This window comes from Odontesthes bonariensis, chromosome 2 (assembly GCF_027942865.1).
Source record: "Odontesthes bonariensis isolate fOdoBon6 chromosome 2, fOdoBon6.hap1, whole genome shotgun sequence".
NCBI lineage: Eukaryota > Metazoa > Chordata > Actinopteri > Atheriniformes > Atherinopsidae > Odontesthes > Odontesthes bonariensis.
This window is the reverse complement of record NC_134507.1, coordinates 13,766,823-13,780,421: the sequence shown is the minus strand read 5'-3', so window position 1 is coordinate 13,780,421 and position 13,599 is coordinate 13,766,823. Positions and strand designations below refer to the sequence as shown.

Here is a 13,599-nt window from a genome sequence, read left to right as displayed (position 1 = left end):
TTTCTCCTCCTTAACAAAGGATACTGTGTTGAGTAATCGTCAGAGCTTTGGTGAAATTGGGGTTAGTACAAGGATAACAAATAAAAAATAAAAAATCAGTTGTTGCTCTTAAATGCACTTCTCAGTGTTGCTAAAATCTTATTCTTTTTCTTATGGTACATGATAAATTTGTATTTTCTTTCGTTTTTAAATTGATTGCAAATAGTGGACCAAGGAAGTTGGTTCCAGTGTTGGTTTTATGTTCTAATTATTTTCTGATCAAACTGCACAAAGCAGATCTCAACTTGGCTCTGTGCCTGGAGATTTGATGACTTTTTTTAACCACTGATCAATAAAATAAGTGCAACACTAAACGGTGCTTGTTATTCCTTTAAATTTCATAAACCAGCCTGTTTAGACCGAGCATCTATTGCTTTCTGGCCCGAGGTCGTGTCAGCTGAGTTCAACGCAGTTCGGCTCATTCTCACCTGGGGAGAAAAAATAAGAATAAAATTGTGGCACGCTTGGATTCTTATGATCCATATAAACTCTAACCTTAACTGGTTTGTTTTGAGGCAATAAAACAGATTCCATGCTCAAACCCTGCCATTACTTGTTCTGTCTAACAGTGCACGATGTTTGTGTAATCCACTTCCAGAAAGTCATGTTTCCACCCTGCACGTTCTGCATGTTGTGCTGACAATGGCCTGTTTCACTGTATTGCACATGCACGTCTTTTTGTTCCCAACACGTCCGAAAAACACAGAAAAACTAAAGCTAAAGCTCCACAGAACAGATAGGCTACTGACACAAATGTTGATTCACATTAAACATTTTGATTTGCCATTTGAAGAATAGACTTCTAGCTTTTGTCTCGCATTAAATCGGTATGATGTACGAGTCCCTTTTTAAACGTAGAAAATAAAACTATTAACTGTAATGTGTGTGATATGATTAGTGTGAAGTATTTGATTTTTTCTCTCATGATTATTTCAAACAGCTGTCATCGGTCTGGATCTGTTTGTACTAAATCTAGTATGCTTAAAATGACCTTTCCGTTCTAATTAAGCGGGAGCCTCTTCAGGGAGGCTGCGGTGCACGTCGAGCATGTCATCATCGCTTACTCTGTTCAATCATTCATTCACTGGATGAAAAATTTTGGCAGAGACTGAATTCGGCTTTGGAAATAAATTTTGGCTGCCGCTAATGGAAGGAATGTGAGTGCGGAATTACAACTACAGTATGAATTTGTATCTATTTTGATACCTGCTAGGGCACAAAATTAGCACGCTCCATGAATGGTGGAGCAGGTTTTTATTATACTGCTGCTTCTAGTTCACGTCCTAATTAGACAGACAGCTGAACAGAGTACACTTGCATGCATTATGAGGGACCTATTTAGCACTGATCCATCACTGTCACTGTTAATTTCCTTCACTGAAATGAAATTTTCAGCAACAGGTGGTGACTTCTGACCATCTCCAGGAGTGTAGAAATCCTCATGCTAACCCGTCCCTTAGGACCAGCTGCCAAAGCTGGGCCATCCCAGGCTTCAGCTGGGTGACAACCAAAGAGTGTCTGCACATGTTTCCTGCCGGCAATAGTGCTTGTGGTCGTTGCTTGAGCAGAGGGAAGAGCGCAGAGAAAATGGAACCACCTGAAGAGGTCTGTTTTCCTGCTACCGTTCTGTTTAACCAGATAGTGTTTCTTGCATTGATTTGTCTTGATGTAGATATTTGTGTTTGCTAACAACCTGCTGCTGGTTTCCACTTAGTTTCTCGGCACAGATGGAGAATTATCAGAAAAATAAAGAATTGTTCACTCTTTGATAATTTAACATTGCTAACGTTTTGCAAATGAGAATATGAGGCTTTGTTGAACATCAAAAAACATCAAATTCTTTCTTATCGCCAGAGTGGTGCAGGCCAGATGTCAGAGAGCGAAGGCGCACCGTGTCTATTTCATCACCACAGAGGTGAAACCCAAGAGGGCAGGATATTTCCGTATCCCAGAGCCCTTAATTCGGGGTCTAGTCTCCATGGAGACCCTGTCTGCAGTATAAAGACCCCATCAGTTACAGGGTATCTAAAATCTTCTGCGGTGACCGAGAAGATCCTTCCTCAGGAATCATTCATCTCCCAAGTGCCATTAAAAGTAAATCCATACTGCATCTTTCTTAAATGTCAAAAGATCTCTGTGGCGTTGCTCTATCAATTCCAGGGAAGTGTACAGAGTGTCACAAATCAACTTTTTGTTTGAATCTTTCTTGTTACGCTGTGCTACTCTTCTACATACTCTTTCACACCTTTTATTTTTATTTTTTTTAGCTTTTTATTGGTGATGAAACAATTTTCTCTCAGTTGCAGATCAAAGTTTCTGGCCAGAGGGGATGTTTGGGAATCAGCATAGCTGGTGGAAAGGGTTCTCTGCCTTACAAAGACCATGATGAGGTGAGTGCTGGAGCAGAAGAGTCAATATTACTCAACCGCTTGCAACATAGATTATCAGTCATTCATAGAGCAGCATTTGGTTCCCATGAATGAAGATGATGTGAAGCAGATGCACCAAGTGTCTCATGGTAATATCAGTTTTCTCACAGTCCACATGCAAGTTGAATAAATGTACCAGCTCTACGTACATTATTACAACCTCCATCCCAGCCAATATGTTTATATGATTTCAGGGCATCTTTATTTCCCGAGTAGCTGAAGGGGGGGCGTCAGAAAAGGCTGGAATCTATGTTGGAGATAGATTGCTGGAGGTAAGAGAGGTTTTTCATATTGTCATATTTTCACTGACTGGTAAATCCACAAGCCAGCAAGCACTGTACTGAAACTACATACATAAACCGTGTTATATAGTCATAGGATTTCCAGTTGGTGTTCCTCTTTTCACCAGTGGGGGGCATCATGAGACCAATAGAGGACATTCTGTTTGGGTTCCCCCACAAGTGACGTGGCCAGGCCCATATTAAGTCTATAATAAACCAAAAATAGAGAATTAAGCAAATCTTTTGACGTGTTCTTTTTTTAGTGGACAACCCACACTGTGTGTGTGGGATAATTTCCGCGTCTGACACACGATGCTTCTTTCACCTTTGCGCTAAATGCATGGCCTCTGCCCTTCCAGGTCAACGGCCAGAGCATGGAGGGCGCGACCCACCACGAGGCAGTCAGCGCCCTCAGGAATGCTGGGAGCTGCATCAAAATGAAAGTGCTCAGAGAGAAGCTGCTACCTCGACAGGGGTGGGACCCAGACGTGCGTCAGGATCCCCCGGATTTGACCGGCCAGCAGCACCGCAGGCACGAGAGTGGAGGCCTGAGAAGCAAACAGTTCCAGCTGGACAGCACTGTACACTGCTTGTCCAAGAAGATTGAGGCAGTTGTCTGCAATGGCAACGGCATAGTGGTTGGTTTAATCCCATGACAGCACAAACAGAAGTTTTACATTGTTTTTATTACATGCCTAAAGCCGGAATCAGGAGATGTCGAACTATATATGGTTTATTTTGGACCTCACATTCAAACGTATTCGTAACTCGCCACATTGTTTTCTTTTCTTTTTTTTTTTTATCTGAGGCCAGATACTTGGAAAAAAAGAGAAACCCTTTAACTTTTTAGTCAATGTTTACTTTTTTCTTGCTCAGTTTGCTGTTTTGTGTTTCAGTCTGATTTGGAGAGAGATCTGAACAGAACCTTGTCTGAACTGGAGGCAGAGGTGTTAAAAAAGGATTCACTGCAAGGGGAAAAACACACAATGGCAGTAAGCGGATTTCTCATCTCTCATTAAAACCTATGATACTCAATAGAGGCTGCCTCATTTTGCATTTCCCGTCATCATAGCGTTTTCTTGAACTAAAAACACATTTTCTCCTCTGTCACGTTTTCCTTGCTGCCTATCATCTCACAGATCCCCCGGATCATCCTAACTCATCCCTCTACCTCGGATGAAGATGTGGAGCTGTTGGCACAGACTCCCAGCAGAGAGCGGCCATGTGACGTTGGTCATGCTGGCAAGCGTGTTTACTCTGACTGCAGCGACAGTGCTTTCTACCCACCTTGAGCCTCATTTTCAGCAACATTACAATTTTGCTCATATTGTGCTTTTTTTTTTTACTGTCACTGTAAACCTTCTTTGTCAGTTTTCATTGCTGCTAATAGCTCCTAATCATATTAAATTCATTTGCAGGCAGAGTGAACTGAAATGGTCTATTTTTCAATTTGAAAAACTGTTTTTGTCGTAAATCTGTTTTTGAACAGAGGCTGAAAAACGTTCAGATGAAGTATCTCATAATGTCAAATACAGTCAATCAAACCGTGACTGATGCTGGCTACCTCTGTTTCACACCACTGTGTGTGTGTCAGGAATCGCTGTTACAGAATTGTCTCTACCCATGACAGTGTGAAGCTCTTAGACTTTTTATAGTCTGGACTGAGATAAAATGCCACATGGTTGAACAGATTGCACAGCATGGAATCTGCGTACTGCAGAGTCCAGCGACAGACTGAACTTGGCTTTAGAGCTCCACATAACTGCTGTATGAGATAAACGAAGGCTTGTGAGAAAAAAACTTTCTGAAAAGCTTTGAATGTGCAGACTGTAAATGTACTTACTTACTATACACCAGCTTAGGATGATGTGGCGCCTTTTATATTCTCACAGTGACAACAGTGAACTGTGTGGTTTTTACTTCCTCAATAAAGTGCATATGTATAGCTCAGATAGATGTTTCTTTTCTTGGAGAGTGGCAGGAGAAATGACTAGAGATAACTCCATTGCAATGTTCATGTTTGTGGTGGAAAAAACTGCCACTGAATGAAAGTTACTCAAGGGTTATTGTTACTATGTCAACCCCCTGTAGATTTACAATTGACAACATGAAGAACTAACACGACTGCTTGTTTCATCTGAAGCTGTTTGCGGCAGCAACTGTTGGGTGATAATCCTCTGGGAATGCAAGGTGTTGGAAAGCGCAGGCAGTGTCCAAAATCCAATTCAGGGTCAATTAATGGAATGCCAGTCTCATCATGTGAGACTGTCTCAAGGGAATTTCTGTAAGCCAGAGGGAGGACCTGAGGAGGAGAGGCACATATCCGAGAGACTAAGACAGCTGGAAAATTAGTAATGCAACCAGTTTGGAACTTTTATGTGTGCCATTTGCATGCATTTAAAATATTTTATTCCTAATTTTTTTATTTATTCAAAATAAAAATTGACTATTTCGGCTACTAATTTAAATGAAAGAACCCAATATGCATTTGTGTCATGAAGTGGGTTTGCTGTCTCTTGGACTGCAGTTGTACTCTTTTACATTTACTTACTTTGTTCTTATTAATGCAATTTATGGGTTAATTACGGGTTCATTTCATGAGTTTTCTCAAGGTTTACCCCATTTGCATGCATTTAAAATGTTTTATTCCTAATTTTTTCATTTATTTTGAATATTTTGACTACTAATTTAAATGAATGAACCCTAGTGACTTTTTGCCTTAATTTAATTCATCCTTGGGTTCCAAAGCCGAGCTGATACACAAACTGGTCTCGCTATCAAATTTGTTACTTCATGGCAAATGCATATGGGGGAAATTTTGGGTCAAATTATCGAGATATATGTGAGTAAAAATTAATATAAATATGAACGAATTTATAAATGTATATATAATTAATATAAATGTAAAAATGTGACACACAAATAAATGTATATATGTATATAAATATACATACATTTGATAAATATATTTTCGAGATTTTAAAATAAATATGCTTGACTTTGTATGTGCAGTCTGGCAGTCTGCATTTGTGGATCCATTTTTTGCTCTCATGTCCATGGCGTAATTTTGACACACTCCTACTGTGCTGCAAGATGCACAAACAAATGCATGCATTTGAATGTGAACAGCAGCACAGCCCTTTATTCACGGAGCATCCACCAGATGGCAGTGTGCAAGGCACAGGGCAATGGCAGTGCCTAGCAGTCCAAGACAGAGGCTTTGGACCATCAATATGGAGTCGACAAGTGGAACAACTGGATGGGTATGACTAGCAGTTTAATCATTTATGACTTTTAGTCCAGGGTATTCTTCATTAAGACTGGTCTGGAGCTAGCATTGACGTAGATAGAATCAGAGTAGATAGAACCTAGAGAATCTTTGATAGATTCCGATTCAGGTTCTAGGTCAGTGGGAGAAAGCATTCTGACAACAGAATAGCTATTGATGCTAGCGGAGCTGCTATGACTAGCGTCATTGATCATATGTTCTGAACATTTAGATAACAAATATAACACAATGAACATCAGCTGCACTATGTTATAAGCTGCAGGTTTCAAAGCATGAGAAAGAAAATTGCGGGTTATAGCTGGAGATCACAGTATTTGTAATACAGTAGTGGTTTTGGGTCTAACATCTGCGAGCATTAGCCAAGATTATGGTAAAGTGAAACACCTGGCTAAATAATTGAGTAAATAATTAAATAAGTAAATGAATGACTTCGCTTGTTTATGGCGTCGACTGTACGTTATATCATCGCAGAGGCTTGCCAAAAGCTTTTCTTTTGGCATGTTAAGTTGTGCCAGAAAACATTTTACCTTTCATTCTGCCTAGCCAAAGGGATTTAGGAAAAGTCATAAATGATTAAACTGCTAGTCATACCCATCCAGTTGTTCCACTTGTCGACTCCATATTGATGGTCCAAAGCCTCTGTCCTGGACTGCTAGGCACTGCCATTGCCCTGTGCCTTGCACACTGCCATCTGGTGGATGCTCTGTGAATAGAGGGCTGTGCCGCTGTTCACATTCAAATGCATGCATTTGTTTGTTTATCTTGCAGCACAGTAGGAGTGTGTCAAAATTACTCCATGGACAGAAGAGCAAAAAATGGATACACAAATGCAAAAAATGGATCCACAAATGCAGACTGCCAGACTGCACACACAAAGTCAAGCATATTTATTTTAAAATCTCGAAAATATATTTACAAATGTATGTATATTTATATACATATATACATTTATTTGTGTGTCACATTTTTATATTTATATTAATTATATATACATTTATAAATTCGTTCATATTTATATTCATTTTTACTCACATATATCTCGATCAATTTGACCCAAAATTTCCCCCACAAATGCATGGTAGTTATTTTTTTTTTTTCACATTCAAATGTGGTCGCTTTGAGTGACATGCAAGTTACCCAATAAAGGTGCATAGTGTCTCACAGTTCATTCTTATTTTAAGATGGATTTGTTTCCTGGACACCTTGGGTATCAAAAACCTTTTGAGTCACCGTTACCGTCACCGTGTTGGTAACGTGTCATGGTTACTAACACTACCAATAGGAGCTGGAGCTGAGAGATACCAAAGACTACTGCTGAGTCACTTGAGATCGGACTGAATGTGCACTGTGCCCACAAGTTAAATGTTTGTGGGTTTTCAGTAATTCACAATTTCTTTTTCTGTCCCCTGTGAAAGAGGGGACATGAAATGCACCTGTGCTCCTCACATGAAATGCACCTGTGCTTTGTAGTGTGAGGTAAATGTGCTACTTGATTAACACAAATGAAGACTGCATAACCTGCTTTTATCTTTCAACAACAGTTTCATATTATTTTTCACGGCTTCGGCGCATGATTGCACGAAACAAAAGATAATGTATTTTTCTTGATATAGTTTCTCTTTTGAAATCTTGTGCTGTTCATAAAGTCCACAATGGGGATGGGACGTGTTTTGTGCCTTGCAATTATTCACACCGACATACAAAAGAAAATAAGGCACTCCTGGAAAAGTGCCACAATTTCTCGTTCAACCTTTTGATTTACGCTACATGAGTGTGTCATGTAGGCTGCTGTCAGACCTTGGTTGTAACTGGGATTTTGACACAGTGGAAAAATTTCATTAACCTGCTTCAACTTGACGCTCAAAGCCCAGAGATGACTCACAATCACGGAAAAATGGAGATGCAGTAAAAGAAGATATACAAAGAATACACAAGTAAACTGCACAAGAATCCCACTTTGTGGCAATAACAATAGTTTAAGTAGAGTATAGTAGAGTTTGGCTCATGTAACGCTGCAGCGAGGGAGTGTGTCATAAAGTGGGTTTGCTGTCTCTTGGACTGCAGTTGTACTCTTTTACATTTACTTACTTTGTTCTTATTAATGCAATTTACGGGTTAATTACGGGTTCATTTCATGAGTTTTCTCAAGGTTTACCCCATTCAGAACACAGGGTAAAAAAAGTGCACAGAAATCACAGACACGGTGGGAGGAAAAGTTGAAGGGTGCAGTTTGGATCACATTTATCGGTCTCATATGTTTCAGTAGCTAAAGCCAGCATGTGTCTTCTTTGTTGAGAATGGAATGTAAGCAACTATTCAGACACTTTAAGAGTCAAAACTCAACAGTTGTGCAAAATTCATTCAAATCAACAAGGTTTCTTGAAACCAAACCCGATTCACAGGCTCATCTATTCTTACGTAGGTTACAGAATAACACTCATTAAATCCAACGTCTTGTTTTCTTTTTCTGTTCGGAGTTCTTTTGATTGCAGAGAAATATTCCGATACACAATTACAATCCTGTTTGGAATCCAGTTGCTCAAATCATACAACCATGGCTGTAATTTTAGACACCTCTCAGGCTTTTGTTGTCTGAAGAGCTGCCAGCAGACTGAATTCAGTGTTTTGGTATCAGATCATTTCTGTCAATATGAACCACATAGTAAAAGATGTTAAATGGTATTTGTCTGTTCTTTAAACACTGGAAACAAAAGAGAGCAAAACAGGATAATATGATATTTATCAATTTAATGCCACAATTGTTGTTTCTGAAATATTATCATGCTCTAAAATATTAAGCTTCAGGGGCTTAGTGCTTTTTCATCTGTCACATCTTTGGATGAATATAGGATTGCAGTCTTCCTACATGCATACAACACCAGAAGCAGTATTTGGACTGTGCTTTATTTTACAATAATTTTCTATGTGAGACACAGAGGGAGGGAAGCAGCAGGATGAAAACAGACAAGAACAGCTGTGACAGAAACAAAGTGTATGAAAAAGATTAGCAGCCACTCCAGAGCTTTCACTCACCAATAAGGGACAGCGAAGTCGATACAGCGGCAAACCAGCAAGTAGAATTTGTTTCAGGCTGGCGGATGACTCATTACTAGGAACACACTGACATGTCTGTTATATTAGATGCCTGACTGGTTGACATATAGATTATTTGTAAGCAAAATAAAAATCAGATATCTATAATTTTAGAAATTTAGCTTTGTATCTAAAAAGACTACATTTATGTTCAGTAAAAGGAAAAATTGAATACCATTATCCTCATGTCTGAGCTGCTCACTCTGTGACAGTTAGCTGCAATACATCCCAAGTTTACACAAGGGTGCCTTTAGTCATTTTTCTACTTTCTGGTGCCCAGCATGCAGACTGCTGTCTGCGTGCTATTTGTGGCTATTTGGCTTCTATAAAAGGAAATCTGGTGGGGGGCTTACACACACAACAAACACACACACACACACACCAGTGATAATACACACTGAACTTCATGAGAGGAGCAGCGAAGTGGGCATCCTGCTCTCACCAAATCCCCTTTGATTACATTAAAGTCTTGTTTAGGGTAGGAGCTATTCAATTGATGAGGGGAGAGGGATAAAAAGCAATGGATCAGAAATGGATCATTTGAATAACAGTGTGAGAAAGGTAAGAAGTTTCAGAAATATATAAATGTCTTTTTGTTTCTTTTAAAAGCACGCGAATCATCCCCTTAGCTATTTGCTGTAGAGTAGAATAATTTCGTTATGTGCTTTTGCTCTCTGTTGACTTTTGTACGGAAGTTAGGGGCCGGTTTTAAGCTCTGTTTTTGTGCAAACTTTTGAACTCAAAGCCAAATCCAACTAGAAAAATGTAATCAGGATTTTGGTCTTAATGCATCAACACTGTTGCTCATAAACTTTTTCTCATTGTACCATCTAACAGCCACTACCATCTATCTATCTATCTATCTATCTATCTATCTATCTATCTATCTATCTATCTATCTATCTATCTATCTATCTATCTATCTATCTATCTATCTATCTACACAATTACGTATATATCTTACGAAAAATGAAATGCTATAAGTAATTATTTTAATTACTTTTTTGAAACGTGTTATCTTGTTGTGTTTATCCTTGTGCATGAGACATACACTCTCAATGTTTGTTTATAGTCCTCAGAGAGAGCCCAGAGCTCGGTAACAGCTGGCAATAGTCTATATTTGCATGCACAATCTACTCTGGAGGGAAGGGTTGTGTGTTTGTCTGTAATTAAACTCTTTACTCGGTGACACGCCCAGCTATTTATGCATGCACTGGAACACATCCACTCGGATATACATTTAAACATCTGTGAAGCACTGACAGGTCTCAGTCTCAGCCAGCTGTAATTATAGCAATGAAGTGTGCATTGAATTATAAGCACATATAACAATGTGTGAGTAATGGAGACAATCTGCTGATAATAACGAGGGGGGATATCACAGCTTCCATAAGAAATGACATCCTTTATATTCATTACGCGGTTTGATACTTTTTAAACGTTTTTTAGTACATTTGTCACTTTCATTAGGTCCCTGCCCTGTTCAGACTCCCTCACAGGGTGGCCTCTTTCAGGAGGTGATTTAGTGCTGCTTGTTTTCAGTGTTTGGGACAGGTCCGACATTCCACTTGGAATGATTGAGAAGGGGCACGCGCACAGTGAGGTGACATGTAACACAGTGAACTATCACCAGCTAGAAATGCGAGCTATGAGGACGGCATGGCCTCGGCAACATTCAGTGATTAAGCATTCAACAGGGCTATAGTGAGCGAGTAGGAAATGCTCGCCTTAACCTTTCACAGTGTAAACTTACTCTGCTATGACTACAGACGACGAGCAAACAAGAGGTTTCGTAATGAAATAAACACATAAACAAGGTCATAAGTTAGCTGGTGGCTATTTTTGTCCAAGAATGTGTTGAGTTTCTTTATTTAGAACTGATTACAGATACGCTGGATATAAATGAAGCTCCTCACAGCTCTGGAAGTTTGAGCTGCTGCAGTAAACATGAATGGAGTAAAGAAAAGTGGTGGAAGAACTTTTTTATTTTTAATTTCAAGCGACTGCAATCATTACACAATTGATAAATACTCTTTTACAGGCAAAGGTCCTTCCATATGTTTGCATGCAAACTGTCCTTAAAGTTGAAACTACGTACTCATCTTGAGTGGGCCGTACCAAAACATCCTTAAGCATTGCTGAAGATACCTTGAGTAAAGATTTAATCTTGTAGAACTGTTTTACATATTGCTGATCTCGATCATATTCAAAAAAGTTATCATAGGCTTCTTATGAAGCTTGTATTAGACTCTAAAATGATAGTCAAGTTATACGTTTGACAGTAGGTTTTATCTTGGTTGCATGTCAATGCCATTATTCTATTTATTTTTCTTAGTAACAGTAATAGGGCATTTTTCTGCCAGACTGAATTTTTCATATTTGTTAATAGAGGGCTCTTTCAAAAGTTAAACCGACGGAAAGTACATTCTTTGATATATCAATCTGGTCTACAGCGAAGTGCAAAAATGGGTTAAGCTAACGCATATAACGTCATCACAGCAACATTTAAGGAAAATCCTAAATTAATATTTACAAAGACTATTTTCAAACATGAATAAAAGCATTGGGCTACACCGTCTACAACCAAATACACCACATGTCATCTACAATAGCTGTATGGGTAGTTTCATGATGGTAAGATAGGTATTAATGTTGCCTTATCTAATGTTATTTGTTGAATGAAACCACACTATATGTTTTTATCAACTCCCGAACATTTTATTACCATATCAATTCCCTTGATCCGTTTCAAATTCACAACTTAGGGCTCTGCCTTTTGAAATGTTTTAGACTGATATGGCAGATACTATATAGGCCTAATGCATGTTTAAGAGACACAATAAATCTTTCCACATTGGCAGATATTCCAGATTTTTGTCTTTGTCTTGTCCCTTTTGGAAATAAGCCAGAAATGTGACATAAATAATAAGAATCCTGGTTCCCAGGCAACCCGTGCTTAATGATATGTGCTTTTATCTTGACATTTTGACGTCTATTAACTAATTTGAAAGCTTCTCCTTGCCACTATCTAACACAAAGACATCAACTTGTACCATGTAAAGTGTGGGAAGCACATTAACCTTGATCCAAAGCTCTCATTCAAAGAAAGATATTCCTCCAGAATATATGTTGCAACTTGTGTCTGTTTTTCCTCTTAGAAGGTTCTAACCAATCATTTTCTGTTGGTTCTGTTGGTTCTGTAGTTGCTGCGTTCACTGCATGTTGATCTTTAGCCCCTATACTACACAGCCCAAAGCCATTAAAATGTTAAGCAAAAACTAGTCTTGAACTTCTTGTTTGTAAGGTGATGTAATTCTCCATGTCTTACAAAGCTGCAGTTCTTTTCAACCTGCTAATAAGCCATATTTTTTAGCTCCCTGCTGATATATCCATCCATCCAGATGAACAAACACACACATGCTCACACTCACTCCTTGGAACAATTTTAGAAACACCTATTAACCTAACATGCATGTTTTTGGACAGTGGGAGGAAGCCAGAGTACCTGGAGAGAACCCACGCATACACGGGGAGAACGTGCAAGCTCCACACAGAAAGGCCCCAGTTGGGAGTTGAACCTGGAACCCTCTCGCTGTGAGGCGACGATGCTAACCACCACAGCACTGTGCAGCCCCCTGCTGATATAGTTTTTAGGGCTGTGACTCGATTAAAATTTTTAATCGAGTTAACTACAGGCTTTGAAATTAATTAATCGAAATTAATCGCATTTTAATCGCATATACTTTATCCTTTAGAAAATTAACATTTTCAACAATATTTCAACAAACACAGAACATATCCCTATTTGAAATCTGAATGTAGCATGCATGAAAACACAGTATATAGAATCTTGGATGTTAAGCTGCGTTGGGCCCCTGTTAGCTTCCACGCTAGCTGCTACATGTTTAGCGTTGAGGTGATATTTGAGGCTTGATACGCTGCAGTGATACGCGAATTCCTTGTTGCATAATCTGCACACAACCACGCCCTTGTCGACGCTTCCATCCGTCTGTATTTAAAAAAAAAAAAAAAAATTATAGTGTGCGATTAAAATGCGTTATTTTTTTTAACGCGCTAATATGTGTGTAGTTAATTAATCGAAATTAACGCGCTAAAGTCCCAGCCCTAATAGTTTTCTTAAAATGCTAAGCTATGAATTCATTTTTTCTTTTTAACTGGAAAAATCTGACGTTGATTGAAAAAGTGCATCGGCCGTTTCGAAAGAAATTATATTCACACAATCAGACTCAGAATCAGGGGAGCAGAAATGAATGTGTTGGTAATTTCTGTGAAAAGCTATTCATGATTAAAAATGAAAGAAAATAAACAGGAGAACCGCAGAGGAGAAAATGGCTTGAGATATTTCTTTCCTGTGATGAACCATATGAATGCAGTTTTACATTTATAATGAAGTTCTTAGTAATCTTCCTGCCAATCATTTAGTTTTGAAGCAAGTTTTCTTTCTCCC

At 38.8% G+C, this 13,599-nt stretch overlaps 3 protein-coding genes across 4 annotated transcripts in view; all 3 read left to right on the top strand.

Annotated features, from left to right (window-relative positions):
* Positions 1-353, top strand: part of LOC142391892 (leucine-rich repeat-containing protein 1-like) — a 21,614-nt gene extending 21,261 nt beyond the window's left edge. The window contains exon 14 of the mRNA XM_075478079.1: positions 1-353. This exon is cut by the window's left edge and continues 1,060 nt beyond it. The gene's annotated coding sequence lies outside the window, so the exon portion shown is untranslated.
* An 844-nt stretch (positions 354-1,197) lies between these two features.
* Positions 1,198-5,055, top strand: LOC142399452 (uncharacterized). The gene is made up of 7 exons (XM_075484136.1): positions 1,198-1,644; positions 1,894-2,133; positions 2,340-2,429; positions 2,663-2,740; positions 3,109-3,387; positions 3,646-3,741; positions 3,889-5,055. The coding sequence occupies exons 1-7, from the start codon at positions 1,564-1,566 to the stop codon at positions 4,039-4,041; spliced, it is 1,017 nt and encodes a 338-aa protein (XP_075340251.1). The 5' UTR covers positions 1,198-1,563; the 3' UTR covers positions 4,042-5,055.
* A 4,426-nt stretch (positions 5,056-9,481) lies between these two features.
* The window catches only part of mlip (muscular LMNA-interacting protein), a 34,588-nt gene continuing 30,470 nt past the window's right edge, over positions 9,482-13,599 (top strand). The window contains exon 1 of one of the 2 annotated variants that reach the window (XM_075478066.1): positions 9,482-9,692. In XM_075478066.1, coding sequence (XP_075334181.1) covers positions 9,663-9,692 — 30 coding nt within the window. In that variant the 5' untranslated portion in view covers positions 9,482-9,662. The remainder of the gene's footprint in view (positions 9,693-13,599) is intronic. The other variant, XM_075478070.1, reaches the window with a different exon arrangement.

What these genes read in the sequence shown, in the direction of transcription:
- LOC142399452 (XM_075484136.1), top strand. Translation starts at nt 1,564, where the DNA reads ATGTTTCCTGCCGGCAATAGTGCTTGTGGTCGTTGCTTGAGCAGAGGG. An exon ending in TCTCCCAAGTGCCATTAAAA is followed by an intron (nt 2,134 to 2,339) that starts GTAAATCCATAC and finishes ATTTTCTCTCAG; the next exon opens with TTGCAGATCAAAGTTTCTGG. An exon ending in TTGGAGATAGATTGCTGGAG is followed by an intron (nt 2,741 to 3,108) that starts GTAAGAGAGGTT and finishes CTGCCCTTCCAG; the next exon opens with GTCAACGGCCAGAGCATGGA.